The sequence below is a fragment of the Pseudopipra pipra genome, chromosome W (assembly GCF_036250125.1).
Source record: "Pseudopipra pipra isolate bDixPip1 chromosome W, bDixPip1.hap1, whole genome shotgun sequence".
Classification (NCBI taxonomy): domain Eukaryota; kingdom Metazoa; phylum Chordata; class Aves; order Passeriformes; family Pipridae; genus Pseudopipra; species Pseudopipra pipra.
This window is the reverse complement of record NC_087580.1, coordinates 9,627,193-9,639,947: the sequence shown is the minus strand read 5'-3', so window position 1 is coordinate 9,639,947 and position 12,755 is coordinate 9,627,193. Positions and strand designations below refer to the sequence as shown.

The 12,755-nt window shown below is 63.2% G+C and overlaps 1 protein-coding gene across 1 annotated transcript; it reads left to right on the top strand.

The window, feature by feature from the left end:
- Positions 1-1,170: 1,170 nt before the first annotated feature.
- Positions 1,171-12,170, top strand: LOC135406121 (integrin alpha-L-like). Its single transcript, XM_064640667.1, has 29 exons — positions 1,171-1,365; positions 1,680-1,788; positions 1,901-1,995; positions 2,524-2,582; positions 2,678-2,792; positions 3,051-3,181; positions 3,645-3,790; positions 4,644-4,788; positions 5,421-5,565; positions 5,802-5,869; positions 5,942-6,074; positions 6,537-6,685; positions 6,870-7,001; positions 7,400-7,603; positions 7,684-7,811; positions 8,467-8,597; positions 8,677-8,822; positions 9,385-9,498; positions 9,584-9,796; positions 9,905-10,012; positions 10,096-10,175; positions 10,258-10,344; positions 10,429-10,504; positions 10,577-10,693; positions 11,000-11,080; positions 11,295-11,408; positions 11,475-11,561; positions 11,738-11,848; positions 11,940-12,170. The coding sequence occupies exons 1-29, from the start codon at positions 1,308-1,310 to the stop codon at positions 12,063-12,065; spliced, it is 3,408 nt and encodes a 1,135-aa protein (XP_064496737.1). The 5' UTR covers positions 1,171-1,307; the 3' UTR covers positions 12,066-12,170.
- The last annotated feature ends 585 nt before the right edge of the window (positions 12,171-12,755 follow it).

Sequence of the window (12,755 nt, the reverse complement as noted above, 5' to 3'; positions counted from 1 at the left end):
AGGAAACGAACCCCAGAGCTGTTGTGTGTTTGGGCACTTTGCCTGTTCCTGCTCCCTGTGGTGCTGAATCCCTGAATTGCACATCGGGAACAAATGTCCTGAGAAGTCAAAGTCAGCAACGACCCCCAAGACCCTGAGGGTGTTAACTGGCCCCACTGAGGGTCATCACTGAAGAGACCAGTGAGGTCCTGACCGGTAAACTGACCATCCCTTGGGGTTGGTGAAGCAGGAAGACAGAGGCAATGGCTACAGCTGGAAATGTGGGGGTGGAACCGTCCCAGCCCCACCAAGGCCCTTGGTTGTCACTGCCCCAGACTGTCCTACTCTCCCCTGTGCCTGTGCTGTTTCCCTGCACACTTTAACCACCCCTCTGCTTCCCAAACTCACTCTTACCCCAGGATGTGCCAAGATTTACTGATATCATTCTACCCTCACTGGTTGCTGCTTTAAACACCAGTCTGTCATTACTTTAGGATTTCCCCACACCTCTGAGTTTCCCATAGCCCATCCAGTTCTTTTAAAGCCCAATTCATGCTCTTCTATCATCCAGCGCATCCCAGCCCAAACTCAAGCCCTCACTCCTCATCCCAGCACTGAAATAAATATTCTGTTTTCTCTCCCCTGTACAGGTGATGAGGGGAGTGACAGAGTGTCTCTGGGGGAACCTGGCATCCAGCCAGGGTGTCCCCCCCACAGCCCCCACAGCTCCCAGGACCCTCTCAGCACAGCCATTCCCAACCCCCAGCTCAACCCCCCTCCAACCTCCCTCCACCATGCCCCTCCCAATGGTGACAGGCAAGTCCCAGTTGCCTAGAGACCTCCAGTGATGGCCCCCCTCCCCCCAGCACTGGATCCTAGATGCCTGGGCTCCCATCCCCCAGTTCTGTCTCCCATCCAGTTCTGGGTCTCCCCCAGTTCTCTCTCCCCCAGTTCTGCATCCTCCCAACCCAGTTCTGTCTCTTCCCCTGTTTGGGACCCCCTCCAATTCTGGTTTCCCCCCCCCAAGGTCATCATCCCCCAGCATCACCCACAGTTCTCTGCCTCCCCTAGTTCTGTCCCCACCCCCCAGTTCTGTCTCGCATTCAGTTCTGTCCCCCTCCAAATTCTGCTTCCCTCCAGTTCCGGGTCCCTCCCGGTTCCTTCCCCCCTGCCCTAAAATTCTGTCTCCCCCCCCAGTTCTGTCTCCTCCCGTTCTGGGTCGCGGATGCCCAGGGCCCCCTGTTTCTGTGTGGGAAGTTTGTCACCCTCCCACCACAGGAAGGAAATGCGGGGGTGGGGTAACACGGGGTGACAGTGACAGTGACAGCATGGCGGCCGTGGGGCACAGTGGCATCATCAGCATTGTCTTCGGGGTGCTGTTGGCCGGTATGGGGGCACTTGGGGCCCTGATCCATGGGGAGATGGGGGTCTTTATCCCACAGCAGGGGAGGTGGGGAGCCCTGACCCACTGGGGGGGGGGGTGGGAGCAGCTAGATGCCCAGATCCTTCCCATGCTCGGGGGAAGGAAGTGAAGCCCCATGTTGGCGCCATGAGGCCTGATGATGGGTGCCCCCTGCTTATGGGGCTCAGCGACCTGGGACCCCCAGTTATGGTGCTCACAGAGCTCGTGTGCTCATTTGGGGGGGGCTGTGGGGGGCACGGGGGCTCCTCTCACCCCTTCCCCCTCTCTTGCCCCATAGCACTGCCCCACATTGGAGCCTTCAGCATCCACCCGGTCCCACATCGGGTCCTGACCCCCGGCCAGGGCCGGAGCTTCGGGCACCAGGTGTTGCCGCTGGATGGGGCCCGGTAGGAGATAGGGGGCCTGGACACCTGAATCCCCCAGTTGTGGGGCCCCCCTGACCCCAGGGATTGGGGGTCCCGGGTGACTGGGACGCCCTGACCCCGCCCCTCTCTCCAGAGTGCTGGTGGGGGCCCCGGCAGAGGTGGGAGATGGGGGGCGGCTGTTCCAGTGCTCGGTGCAAAGTGGGGAGTGCCAGAAGGTGCAGCTGGAAGGTGGGAATGGGGGCATTAGGAGGGATTGGGGTGCCATTAGGGGTGGGTGTGGGGTGAAATTAGAGGTGGGGATGGGCTGGGATTACAGGTAGGGTTGAAGTGGAATTAGGGGCAATCTGGGTGAGATTAGGATGAGAGTGGGGTGGGGGTGGGCTAGGGAGAACTGGGAGTGGGTGGGGTTAGGGTGGGGTGAGATTAGGGTGGGATTGGGATGGGATTAGGGATTGGATTAGGGTTGGGGGTGGAAGGGATTTGGAGATGGGTTTTGAGTGGGAGTGAGGTCGTACTGGAGTGGGATTAGGGTGGGATTAGGGTGGGGGTGGGGGTGTGGGTAAGGTGGTTTTAGAGGTGGGTTTGGAGTGGGGACAGGATTAGGGTGTGATGAGGATGAGATTATAATAGGTGGTGGGGTTGGGAGGGGGTGGGGATGAGGTGTCATTTAAAATGGGGGAGGGGTAGGATTAGGGCAGGATCGAGTCTGGATTAGGATGAGATTGGGACAGGATTAGGAATAAACCCCATCCCCAGGGAACAGCACCCAGACCCACATAGGAATGGCCTTGGCCCGGGATGGTGATATCACAATCGTGAGTCCAACAGTTTCCCCACCCAGGGGAAGGGGGGCCCACCCCCCCCCCTTCCCCTCAGCTCCACCCCTTGCCCCTTTCTTCCCTCTCCCCAGGCCTGTGGCCCTGGCTCAACCCACATCTGCGATCGCAATGTCTACACGAACGGGGTCTGTGTCCTGCTGGACCCCCAGCTGAGAACACGGCAGGAGCTGATGCCTGGATACCAAGGTGAGGAGCCCGCCCCAGAGATGGTCCCCCACCCCGTGGAGAACAGGGTCACCTCATGGCTGACCCATGGTGGCCATGATGCTTGACCCTGGTGGCTGATCTGTGGTTGACCCAGGGCTGACCCATAGGGACCATGGTTGACCCATGGAGGCCATCATGGACCCACAGTGACCCTGGCTGACCCATGGGGCCATTGAGCCATTCCCTGTGCCCCCCCTACCCCGGTGCTGACCCCCCAGTGGCCCCCCCTGACCCCAGGCTGCCAGCGGGGCCCGGTGGACCTGGTGTTCCTGTTCGATGACTCCAGCAGCATGAGCACCTCCCAGTTCAAGGCCATCCGGGACTTCATGGTGGATGTGATGGAGAAACTGCAGAACACCTCGATCCATGTACGCCCCGGGTGGGCGTGGGCAGGGGTGGGAGTTCAGTGGGGTGATGTGCAGGGGGAAATGGTGTGGTGTGGGGCCTACAGGGGCCAGTATAGGGGATGGGGGCCATAGGGGGTACTGTGGGGGTGGGATCTATAGGGGGGACTATGGGGACTATGGAGGCACTGTGGGGGATGGGAGTCATAGGGGGCACTGGGGGGGATGGAGGTGGAGGCTATGGTGGCACTGTGGGGGCAGGAGCTATAGGGGGCACTACAGGGGCATGGGGGGATGGAGGCACTGTGGGAGGGAGGCTATAAGGGGCAGTGTGGGGGATGGGGGCAATTGAGGGCACTATGGGGATGGGAGCTACAGGGGGTACTGTGGGGATGGGGTCCCTGGGAGCACTGTGGGGGCAATGGGGGACTATGGAGGGCTCTGGGCCCACGGTGGGCTGGACACTCAGAGCAGCCCCTGTGGGCAGTTCGGGGCGGTGCAGTTCTCGGACAGGGTCCAGACCGTGTTTACGCTGAAGGAATTCGCGGCCCGGCCACAGCCCCAGGAGCTGCTGCAGGGCCTGGAACAGCGCGGGGGCCTCACCGACACCTTCGCTGCCATCGGCTTCGTCGCGTGAGACATGCCCTGCCCCGCAGCTGCCCCACTGCCCCCCGCTGCCCTCCACTGTCCCCCCCTGTCCTGGCCACCCCTTATGCCCCACACCATCCTCCACTCCCTCTCGCCACCCTCCAGCACTGCCCTCCTAATGCCATCTCTGTGCCCCACTGCCACCCCCACAGCAGGGCAGCACCCCCACTGCTGGCCCCCAGAAACACCCTGATCCCCATTGCACCCCACTGCCACTCCCCACTCCCCCTTTGCCCCACTTCTGCCCCAGCCCATTGCACCCCACTGACTGCTGCCCCTGTGCACCCCTGCACCCCACTGCCAACCTCCAGCACCCGCCTGTGCTCCACTGCTGTCCCTTGGCTGCTCCCCACCACCCAGCACCCAATTGTCCCCCTGCTGTCCCCCCACTGCCCCTCCTCTGCCTCACTACTGCTCCACTGTTGCCCCCCTGCTGCCCCCCCAGTGCCACCTACTGAGCCCCAGTGCTCCCCCAGCTGTGCACTGAGTGCCCCCAGCCCCCACTGCTGCCCAGAGCTGCCTTCCAACACCCTCAGCACCCCCCTGTCCTCTGAATCTGCCCCGTAACCACACCACAGTACCCTACTGCCACCCCCAGCCCCCAAACCTATAGTGACCCCCCCAGCCCTCCCTGCACCCCCCACTGTGCCCCCAGCCCCCAATTACCCCCAGCTCCCACCACACCCCAAAATCCCCAGTTACCCCCAGGCCCCACTATCTCCCAGCCCCTCAACCCCCCCCCCATCCCCCAGTGCCCCTGCCCCCCAGAACCAGCCCCAGTGCCCCCCACCCGCCCGGTGCTCCCTGCTGCGGCCCCATCAGTGCCCCGTGGCTGCAGGAAGGAGCTGTTCTCGGAGGAGGCGGGGGCGCGGCCGGGGGCACGGCGGGTCCTGGTGATGATCACTGATGGTGACGCCACCGACCACGACCCAAAGGCCCTGGACGCGGCCGAGGAGCGTGGGATCCACCGCTACGTCATCGGGGTGGGTGGGCAGGGGTGTGGCCGTAGTGGGTGTGGCTGTGAGGCCATGATGGAGCTGGACATGGTGGGCACGGTCAGGTGTTGGCGTGGTTATGGTGGGACTGGTAGTGGTGTGGGCATGGCCATTGTGTGGGAGTGGTCATTGTGTGGGTGTGGTCATTGTGCGGGTGTGGTCATTGTGTAGGCATGGCCATTGTGGGAATGGTCATGACTGGGTGTGTTATTGGGTGGGAGTGGTAAGTAGGTGTGGTTGGGGTGACGTGGTCACAGTGGGCATGACCAGTGGTGGGTGCAGCAAGGAGTTGTGGTGGTGGGTGTGGCCAGGAGAGGGTTTGGTGGAGCTGAGCGTGGTGGGTGTAGTTGATGTGGGCATGGTCATGAGTGGGCGTGGTCAGGTGCAGCTTAGGGGTGTGGCCCTTTGAGGGTGTGGCAAAACAGATCACAAGTGGATGTGGTCATGGTGGGATTGGCAGAATGGCTCACGTGGGTGTGATCATAGTGGGCGTGGCCCTGGGTGGGCATGGCTGTGGCTGCCCCATCCTGAGGTGCCGGGATGGGGAGGGTGGGAGGTGGATGGAGGAGATGGACAACATCCACCCCCCACCCCAGCAACGCCCACCCCTCCCGGCACAGGTGGGGAACAACTTCAACAGTCCCGACACGAAGCGCTACCTGCAGCAATTTGCCTCCGGACCCGGCTTCGTGAAGGTGCTCGAGAGCTTCGAGCGGCTCCGCGGCCTCTTCCAGGAGTTGCAGGCGCGGCTCTACGACATCGAGGGTACCCCGGCACCCCCCACTTCCCCAGTCAACATGTCCCCCTCCCCAGAAGCCCGACTGCAACATGGAAGAAACCCCAAAATTGGCTGGGGGTTGCACCCCACCTGCCACCCTAATTAACACCTTCTTTCCCAATTAGCCCTTCCCTCACCCCAATTAACACCTCCCCCACCCTCAAGTCTGATACCCTCCAGTTCCCTCTCCCCCAGTTAACCTCCCCCCTCCCCATCCCCCCAGGTACCACCCAGCTGCACAGTTTCCACTTGGAGATGTGCTCCAGCGGGATCAGCGTTGATGTCATCCAGGTGGGTTGGGGAGAGAAGGGTTGGGGGGGAGGGGTGTCCTTGTGCTCACGTGACCCTCTCCCCTCCCCCCAGGGCCGGCGGGTGACAGGGGCAGTAGGGGCTGATAACTGGGCGGGGGGGCTGCTGGAGCTGCTGGAGCTGCAGGAGAACGAGACCTTCGTGCCCAACCCCCACCCAAAGGAGAGCAGGCCCGAGGGGTACCTCGGTGAGAGGGGTTAATTAGAGGGGAGAGGTTGATTAGGGATGGGGGAGGGATTATATGGATGGAGGAGGGGTCAATAGGTGTGGGGAACGGGAGTTAATTGGGGGGAGAGGTTAATCAGGGGGATGGAGTGGGGGAGGGGTTGAATGTGTGGGACATGGGTTGAGAGAGTTGGGGGAGGGGCAATCTTGTGGGGGGGAGACCCTGGGCTGGAGGGTTCAGCACGGGTGGGAAGTGGGATCATGGTGGGGGTTCAGACCCAACCAGGAACCAGGTGATAATGGTGACCCTAACCCAGGGTGACCATTGGGACCCCATCCCAAAGCTCAGAGTGACCAGGTCATCACGCCTTGGTGACCACCTTGACCCTGGTGACCCCAGGCCAGGGACACGTGGTGACCAAGGTGACCCCAACCCTGGGGACCAGGATGACCCTGGTGACCCTGGTGCCCCACTGCCCCCCAGGCTACGCCTTGGCCGGGTTGCGCGTCCCCGGCCGGGCGCTGGTGGCTGCAGGTGCCCCCCGTCACCTCTACGTGGGCGGGGTCGTTCTCTTTGAGGTCCCTGAAGCCACTGGGAACTGGAAGGTGCTGCAGACCCTTGAAGGGGAGCAGGTATGGGGGGACAGGGTACTCCTGGGTGTCCCCACTCCCCCCACGTGACACAAGTGTCCCCTCACAGGTGGGGTCCTAATTCAGGGCCGCCCTCTGTGCCATGGGTGTCCCCACCCTCTCCCAGGTGACACGTGATCCCCATGGCTGCTCCCACCCCCCCATTGACACGTATGTCCCTCCACAGGTGGGGTCCTATTTTGGGGCCACCCTTTGTGCCCTGGACCAGGGCGGGGGGACAGTGGCACTGCTGGTGGGGGCCCCCAGCCACTACGATGGGCGCTGGGGAGGACGAGTGCACCTGTACAGGTGGGAGGAGGTAAGGGGGGCACCCCCACCCCGGGGTCACCACCAACCCCCATGGCCGTGGGGGACACCAGCCCAGGGACGTTGGGTGACTGTGGTAACCCCAAGCCAAGCCCATGGGATGGGGGTGACCAGGAGGACCCTGACCCAGGGAGGGTGGAATGAAGGTGACCAGGGTGACCCCATCATGAGGAATGTGGTACTAGAGTGATCAGGGTAACAACAGCCAAGGGTGACCAGGACGAGGGTGACCAGAGTCCTGGCAAGACTGGGGTGACCCCCAACCAGAGATGTAGGGTCACCACAGTGCCACCAGATTGGCGACCATGGGGTAACCACAGTGACCCCCACCCAAGGTCCATGGGATTGGGGTTGGCCAAGGGGATCCCCATAATGTCTTTGTGCCCCCAGGATGCCCTGCACCCCTCTGGGCAGCTTTATGGTGCTCCAGGTCACCCCTTGGGCCGTTTCGGGGCATCACTGGCCACCCTGGGAGACCTGGACGGTGACAACCTGCCAGAGGTGGCCGTGGGGGCCCCGCTGGAGGATGAGGAGCGTGGGGCTGTCTACATCTTTTGGGGGCATCCCGGGGGAGTGGAGCTCCATCCCCGCCAGGTGGGACCTGGGGACAAGGGGGAGCAGACCCCCACCAGGGGAGGGGACATCAGGGTCTGAGCTGTCCTCTCCCCCCTCAGAGGCTGCAGGGGGACGTGGTGGCCCTGGGGCGTTTTTTCGGACAGGCGGTGGCCGGGGGCCTGGACCTGACGGGGGATGGGCTGGCAGACATGGCAGTGGGGATGGAGGGACACGTCGTGGTGATGAGGTGACATGGGGGGACATAGGGGATGCAGGGTGGAGGTGAGGACATGGGGACATGGGGATGTGGAGGTGGGGACAGGGATGGTGATGGGGACATGAATGTGGGGTTGTGGGGAGAGTGATGGGGGCACGGGGTTGGAGACAAGGACATGGGGGTGGAGGTGGGGACACAGGGTGGGAACACAGGGACCCAGTGGGGTTGGTGAGGGGAATGGAGATGTGGAGACATGGGGATGGGGACAGATGGTAATGGAGTCATGAAGATGGGAATGTGGAGGTGGGGACATGGGACAAGAACATAGGGACATGAGACAAGGACATGGAGACATGGGTGGTGATGGCGGGATGGGGACATGGGGTTGGATGAGGACATGGGGGTGGGGACAGGGGGATGGGGACACAAGGGTGGGGACAGGGACATGGGGATGGGGATACAAGGGTGGGGACAGGGACATGGGGATGGGGACATGGGGGGTGGAGATGCAGGCATGGGGACACAGGGATGGAGACATGAAGGCAGCAGTGGGGACAAGGGCATGGGGGTAAGTCGGGGGGGGAAGGGCACTGGGGAGATATGGGGTACATGGAGGGACACGGGGTGGTGACACAGCCAGTGCCACCCCTGATATGTCCCCTCCCCCATGTCCCCTGCCCTGCAGGTCCCGCCCAGTGCTGAGGGTCACCACCAACTTGACCTTCGACCCTCCCGTGATCTCAACCCGCGGGGTCGACTGTTCTGATGTCACCATTGTCACCATTGTCACCCTCCAGCTCTGCCTGCACCGCCCAGGTCCGGGGAGGGGTGCCGGGGGGGGCTCCAGGAGGTGCTGTGGGGGTTACTGACTTTTCACCCTGACACTGACCTCCAGGTGACCTGCTGACCCCCGTGACCTTCCGGGTGGATGTCGACCCGCAGCGGGCACAAGGTCGGGGGGAATTCAGGGAGGGGCAGCGGAGCTGGGACGGGGAGATGCAGCCAGGGCTGAGCTGCCAGAGCAAGGAACTGAGGGTGCTGGTAGGGACCCACTCCTGGGGCCAGGATCCACACTTAGGGGTGGGACCTACACTTGGGGGGTGTGATCCACACTTGATGGGGATAAGATCCACACTTGGTAGGGAGGTATCCACACTTGTAGGGGCGGAATCCACACGTGGAAGGGGTGCAATCCACACTTGAAGGGGTGGGACCTATACTTGGAGTGTGGGACCCAGGGGCCGAGATCCACACTTTGGGGGGAGGGAAACACATTTGTGGGGGTGGAATCCACACATGGAGGAGTGGGATCCACACCTGGGGGGCAAGATCCACATTTAGGGGGTGAGATACCACTTTGGGGTGGGGTGGGGCACACAATTTGGGAGGCAGAACCCACACTTGGGGGATGGGATCCAATTTTGGGGTAGGGGTGAGACCCACATCTGGGGGACGGGACCCACACTTGGGGGGCAGAGGGGAACCAGTACTTGAGGGGAAGAACGTAGTTTTGGGTGTGGAGGACCCACACTTCCAGAGTGTGGCTGGGGTGTTACCCCCTACTTCTGGGGTGCCCCCCAACCTTATGCGCCTTGTGCCCCAGCCCTGCCTCGAGGACTTTGTCACCCCTATCCGTGCCAGTGTCACCATCGCCCTGCCTGACAGGGACCCCCCAGGGCCCATCCTGCCTCCCAGCACTGGCCCCACCTGGGTCGAGGTAACACCACAGAGGTGCTGGGATGTGGGGCACGATGGGTGGGGTCCCCAAAATTAACCCACCCCCTTCTTTCCCTGCCCCATAGATCCCCTTCGAGCAGAACTGTGGGGACGATGAGGTGTGCGAAGCCGACTTGGGGGTCAGGGTGATGCTGGGGGACGCAGCTGTTTTGGGGGTTCCCAGTGCCGAACTGAGGGTTCAGCTGATTGTGGACAACAGGAGGGAAGATGCTTATAAGGCGGCCCTACAAGTGCAGCACCCCCCGGGGGTCTCCTATCGGTGGGCCCGGGCCAGCCAGGTATGTGAGGTGCCCCACATGGGGATCCCAAAATATGGGGGGAGGGAGGGAAGGGGAGGGACAGGGGGGTTTGGGGCCCACAGATCCCAGCCCCCCATCTCCCCCCAGGCCTCTGCCCCGGTGCCCATCACCTGCTGGGACGCTCAGGGCGCCGAGGGGCAGCCGTGGGGCCTCTCCTGCAACCTCAGCTACCCCATCCTCCGTGCCGGCTGGCAGGTGAGATCTGTGGGGCCACGCCCTGGGGCCGGGGGTCGCTGTGGGGTAGCCCCCCAAGTCACGCCAACTCTGCCCAACGCCAGGTAATGGTGGAGGTGACCTTTGACCTCCAGCAAAATGCCACGTGGGGGAAATCCGTGGGGCTGATGGCGACTGTGAGCAGGTGGGATCCGTGGGGTGGGGATGGGTCCGTGGAGTGCTGTGGGGCAGGGAGGTGACACCTGTGGGTCTTACCTGTCCCATAGCGAGAACGAGCCCAACATCACCCTCGGGGACAACACAAAATCCTGGGATGTCCCTGTCCACTTTGTCCTCGACCTCGTGGCCTCCTGGTGAGCCCCACACATTCCTGCTCCATGGATTTGGGGGGGCCCAGGCATCTGGGCCCCACTGATCCCCACCTGCCCCACACACAGGCAAGAAGACTCCACCCCCCACCTCAACTTCACCCCCCCCCAGCCCCACAACAAGACACTGTGGCACCACTATCGGGTGAGCCCCCTGAGTGACCCCTCCCATCCCTCTGCCCCACAGCCCTTGCTGACCCCCAGCTCTGCCCCACAGGTGGAGCTTCTCCGTGCCCCCACCCCGGGCAGCCCCAAAACACAGGCGACGCCCTTCATCCTCCTGCCCCAGGTGCTGCCTCACGGTGTGGCCGTGGCTGCCCCCCAAGTGCAAGTGGTGAGTGGGGGGCTCTGCCCCATAGGGTGCCCCTCTGAGCCCCTCCCTCCCAGATACAAGGGGCAGGACCCCCTTCCCCCAACTCAACCCCTGCCCTCCAGCTGACGCCTGTCCCCCAGCTCCCTCCTGCCCCTCAAAAGTCCTTCCTGCCTTCTACTCCTCCTTGAACCTGATGTGATCCCTATCCCCCAAATAACCCCTTCCCTTACTGACCCCTTGATCCCTGCCCCCAGTTCACCCCCCTGCCCCCAATCCCCCTTGACCCCAGCTCCACCCTTGTCCCCCAACTCACCCCCTGCCCCGCAGGATCTGGGGGGCCCTTGTGTGGCTGTGGAGCCGCAGTTGGGGGACGCTGTGGGGCAGGAGCTGAACAGGAACATCGCCGAGGTGAGGGGGGGTGGGGGGACCCCAATATCGGGTAGCAACTGGGGTGTACTACAGAGTGTGGGGGGACTCCCATACAGGGGTGCTCTGAGGCAGGGAGATCCCAATGAGGGGGTGCTCTGGGGCCCCCCCAGTTGTGGGGCACTGCAGAGTGCCCCCCTCATGGTGGGGGAGGGGCAGGGCCCTAACTTTGGGGTCCCACCCCTCCCACCCCCAGACTTGCTCCACCCCCCACCTGAGGCTGTTCCGCTGCCCCCCGACCCAGCTGACCTCGGGGGTCCCTGTGGGGGTCACCGTCAGCGCTGCCCTGCGGCCCCTCCCCCACAGCCAGGTACCCCTGCCCCCACCCCTCCTCCACCCCAAAGCCTCTCCCCCTCTAACCCCTCCCCCACCACAGGGACCTGCCCACTCCCACTTTTGCTCCGCCCTCTGGCTCTCTCTGGTCCCGCCCTTTCTGGCCACGCCCCAATTCCTCCGAGCTCAGGTAATGGCGGGGAGGGGCTCTGGGTCTATAGAGGGAGGGGCTCTGGGATGGGGAGGGGTCTATTTGGAAGCCACGCCCCAATCTTCTGTCTACAGGTAATTGTGGGGAAGGGGCTGCCCCATAATTGGGGCAGCCCCTCCCCCACGCCTGACCTTGACCCCTCCCCCCCGTTTTAGGGGGTCACGGAGGTCGAACTGCTGTGGGAAGTCAACCCTCTCCCCGGCTATGTGGGGGGAGGGGTGGGGGGGCTACTCCTCCTCCTCCTCATCGTCCTCGGCCTCGCCAAGGTGAGGAGGGGGGCTCTGTGAGTGGTGGAGGGGTGAACCCCTCTTTTGGCGTGCCCCTCCCCTCCATTCTTACCCTGCCCCTCCCCCACAGTGCGGCTTCTTCCAGAGGAATTACCGGGAGCGGATGGAGCGGGAGGGGCCAGAGGAGGGGGAGGGAGAGGGAGAGGAGAGTCCCCCGAGTGGGGAAACCCCCAAAGAGGGGGACTCACCCTCCTGACCTGCACTGCCCCTCCCTCACGGGGTAAAGTGGTTCTGGGCCTCTCCCCCCCCAAAGGGGTTTCCAGCCCCCCCTCACCCCAATAAAAGGCTCTCAAGCCCCTCCCCCACCGTAACTGCTCCTCCCATTGTCTTCACTGGTTTTACTGGGAAGCCCTGAGAAAAGGGTGAGGGGGGGGAGAGGGAAGGGTCATGACGCTGCCCCTCCCCCTCTCCAAGCTGGTTCTGAACACAGGGGAGGGGCCCAGGGTTCATTAAACCCCCTGCAGCACATTGCCCACCCTCCTCCCTCCTTGTCTGGCCTGTACCAGCCCCAGGGTGGGCGCAGGCCCAGGGAAATGCCCGAACCCCTGTGCCTGACACAGGTGAGGGGCACCTGAAATCCGAGGGGCTGGAGCGTGTCCAGAGCTGGGAACAGGGCTGGAGAAGGGGCTGGAGCACCAGGAGCAGTTGAGGGAGCTGGGCCAGCTCAGCCTGGAGAAAAGGAGGCTCAGGGGGGACCTTCTGGCTCTGCAACTCCTTGACAGGAAGGGGGAGCCGGGGGGGGGTCAGGCTCTGCTCCCAGGGGACAGGAGGAGAGGGAATGACCTCAAGCTGTGCCAGGGGAGGGTCAGGTTGGATGTCAGGAGAAACTTCCATGGAAAGCATTGTCAGGCATTGGAAGGGGCTGCCCAGGGAGGTGATGGAGTCT

Bases quoted from the DNA above. Each gene is read 5' to 3' on its own strand.
- LOC135406121 (XM_064640667.1), top strand. From the start codon at position 1,308: ATGGCGGCCGTGGGGCACAGTGGCATCATCAGCATTGTCTTCGGGGTG. The intron at 1,789-1,900 runs GTAGGAGATAGG...CCCTCTCTCCAG, and splicing joins TTGCCGCTGGATGGGGCCCG to AGTGCTGGTGGGGGCCCCGG. The intron at 10,013-10,095 runs GTGAGATCTGTG...GCCCAACGCCAG, and splicing joins TCCTCCGTGCCGGCTGGCAG to GTAATGGTGGAGGTGACCTT.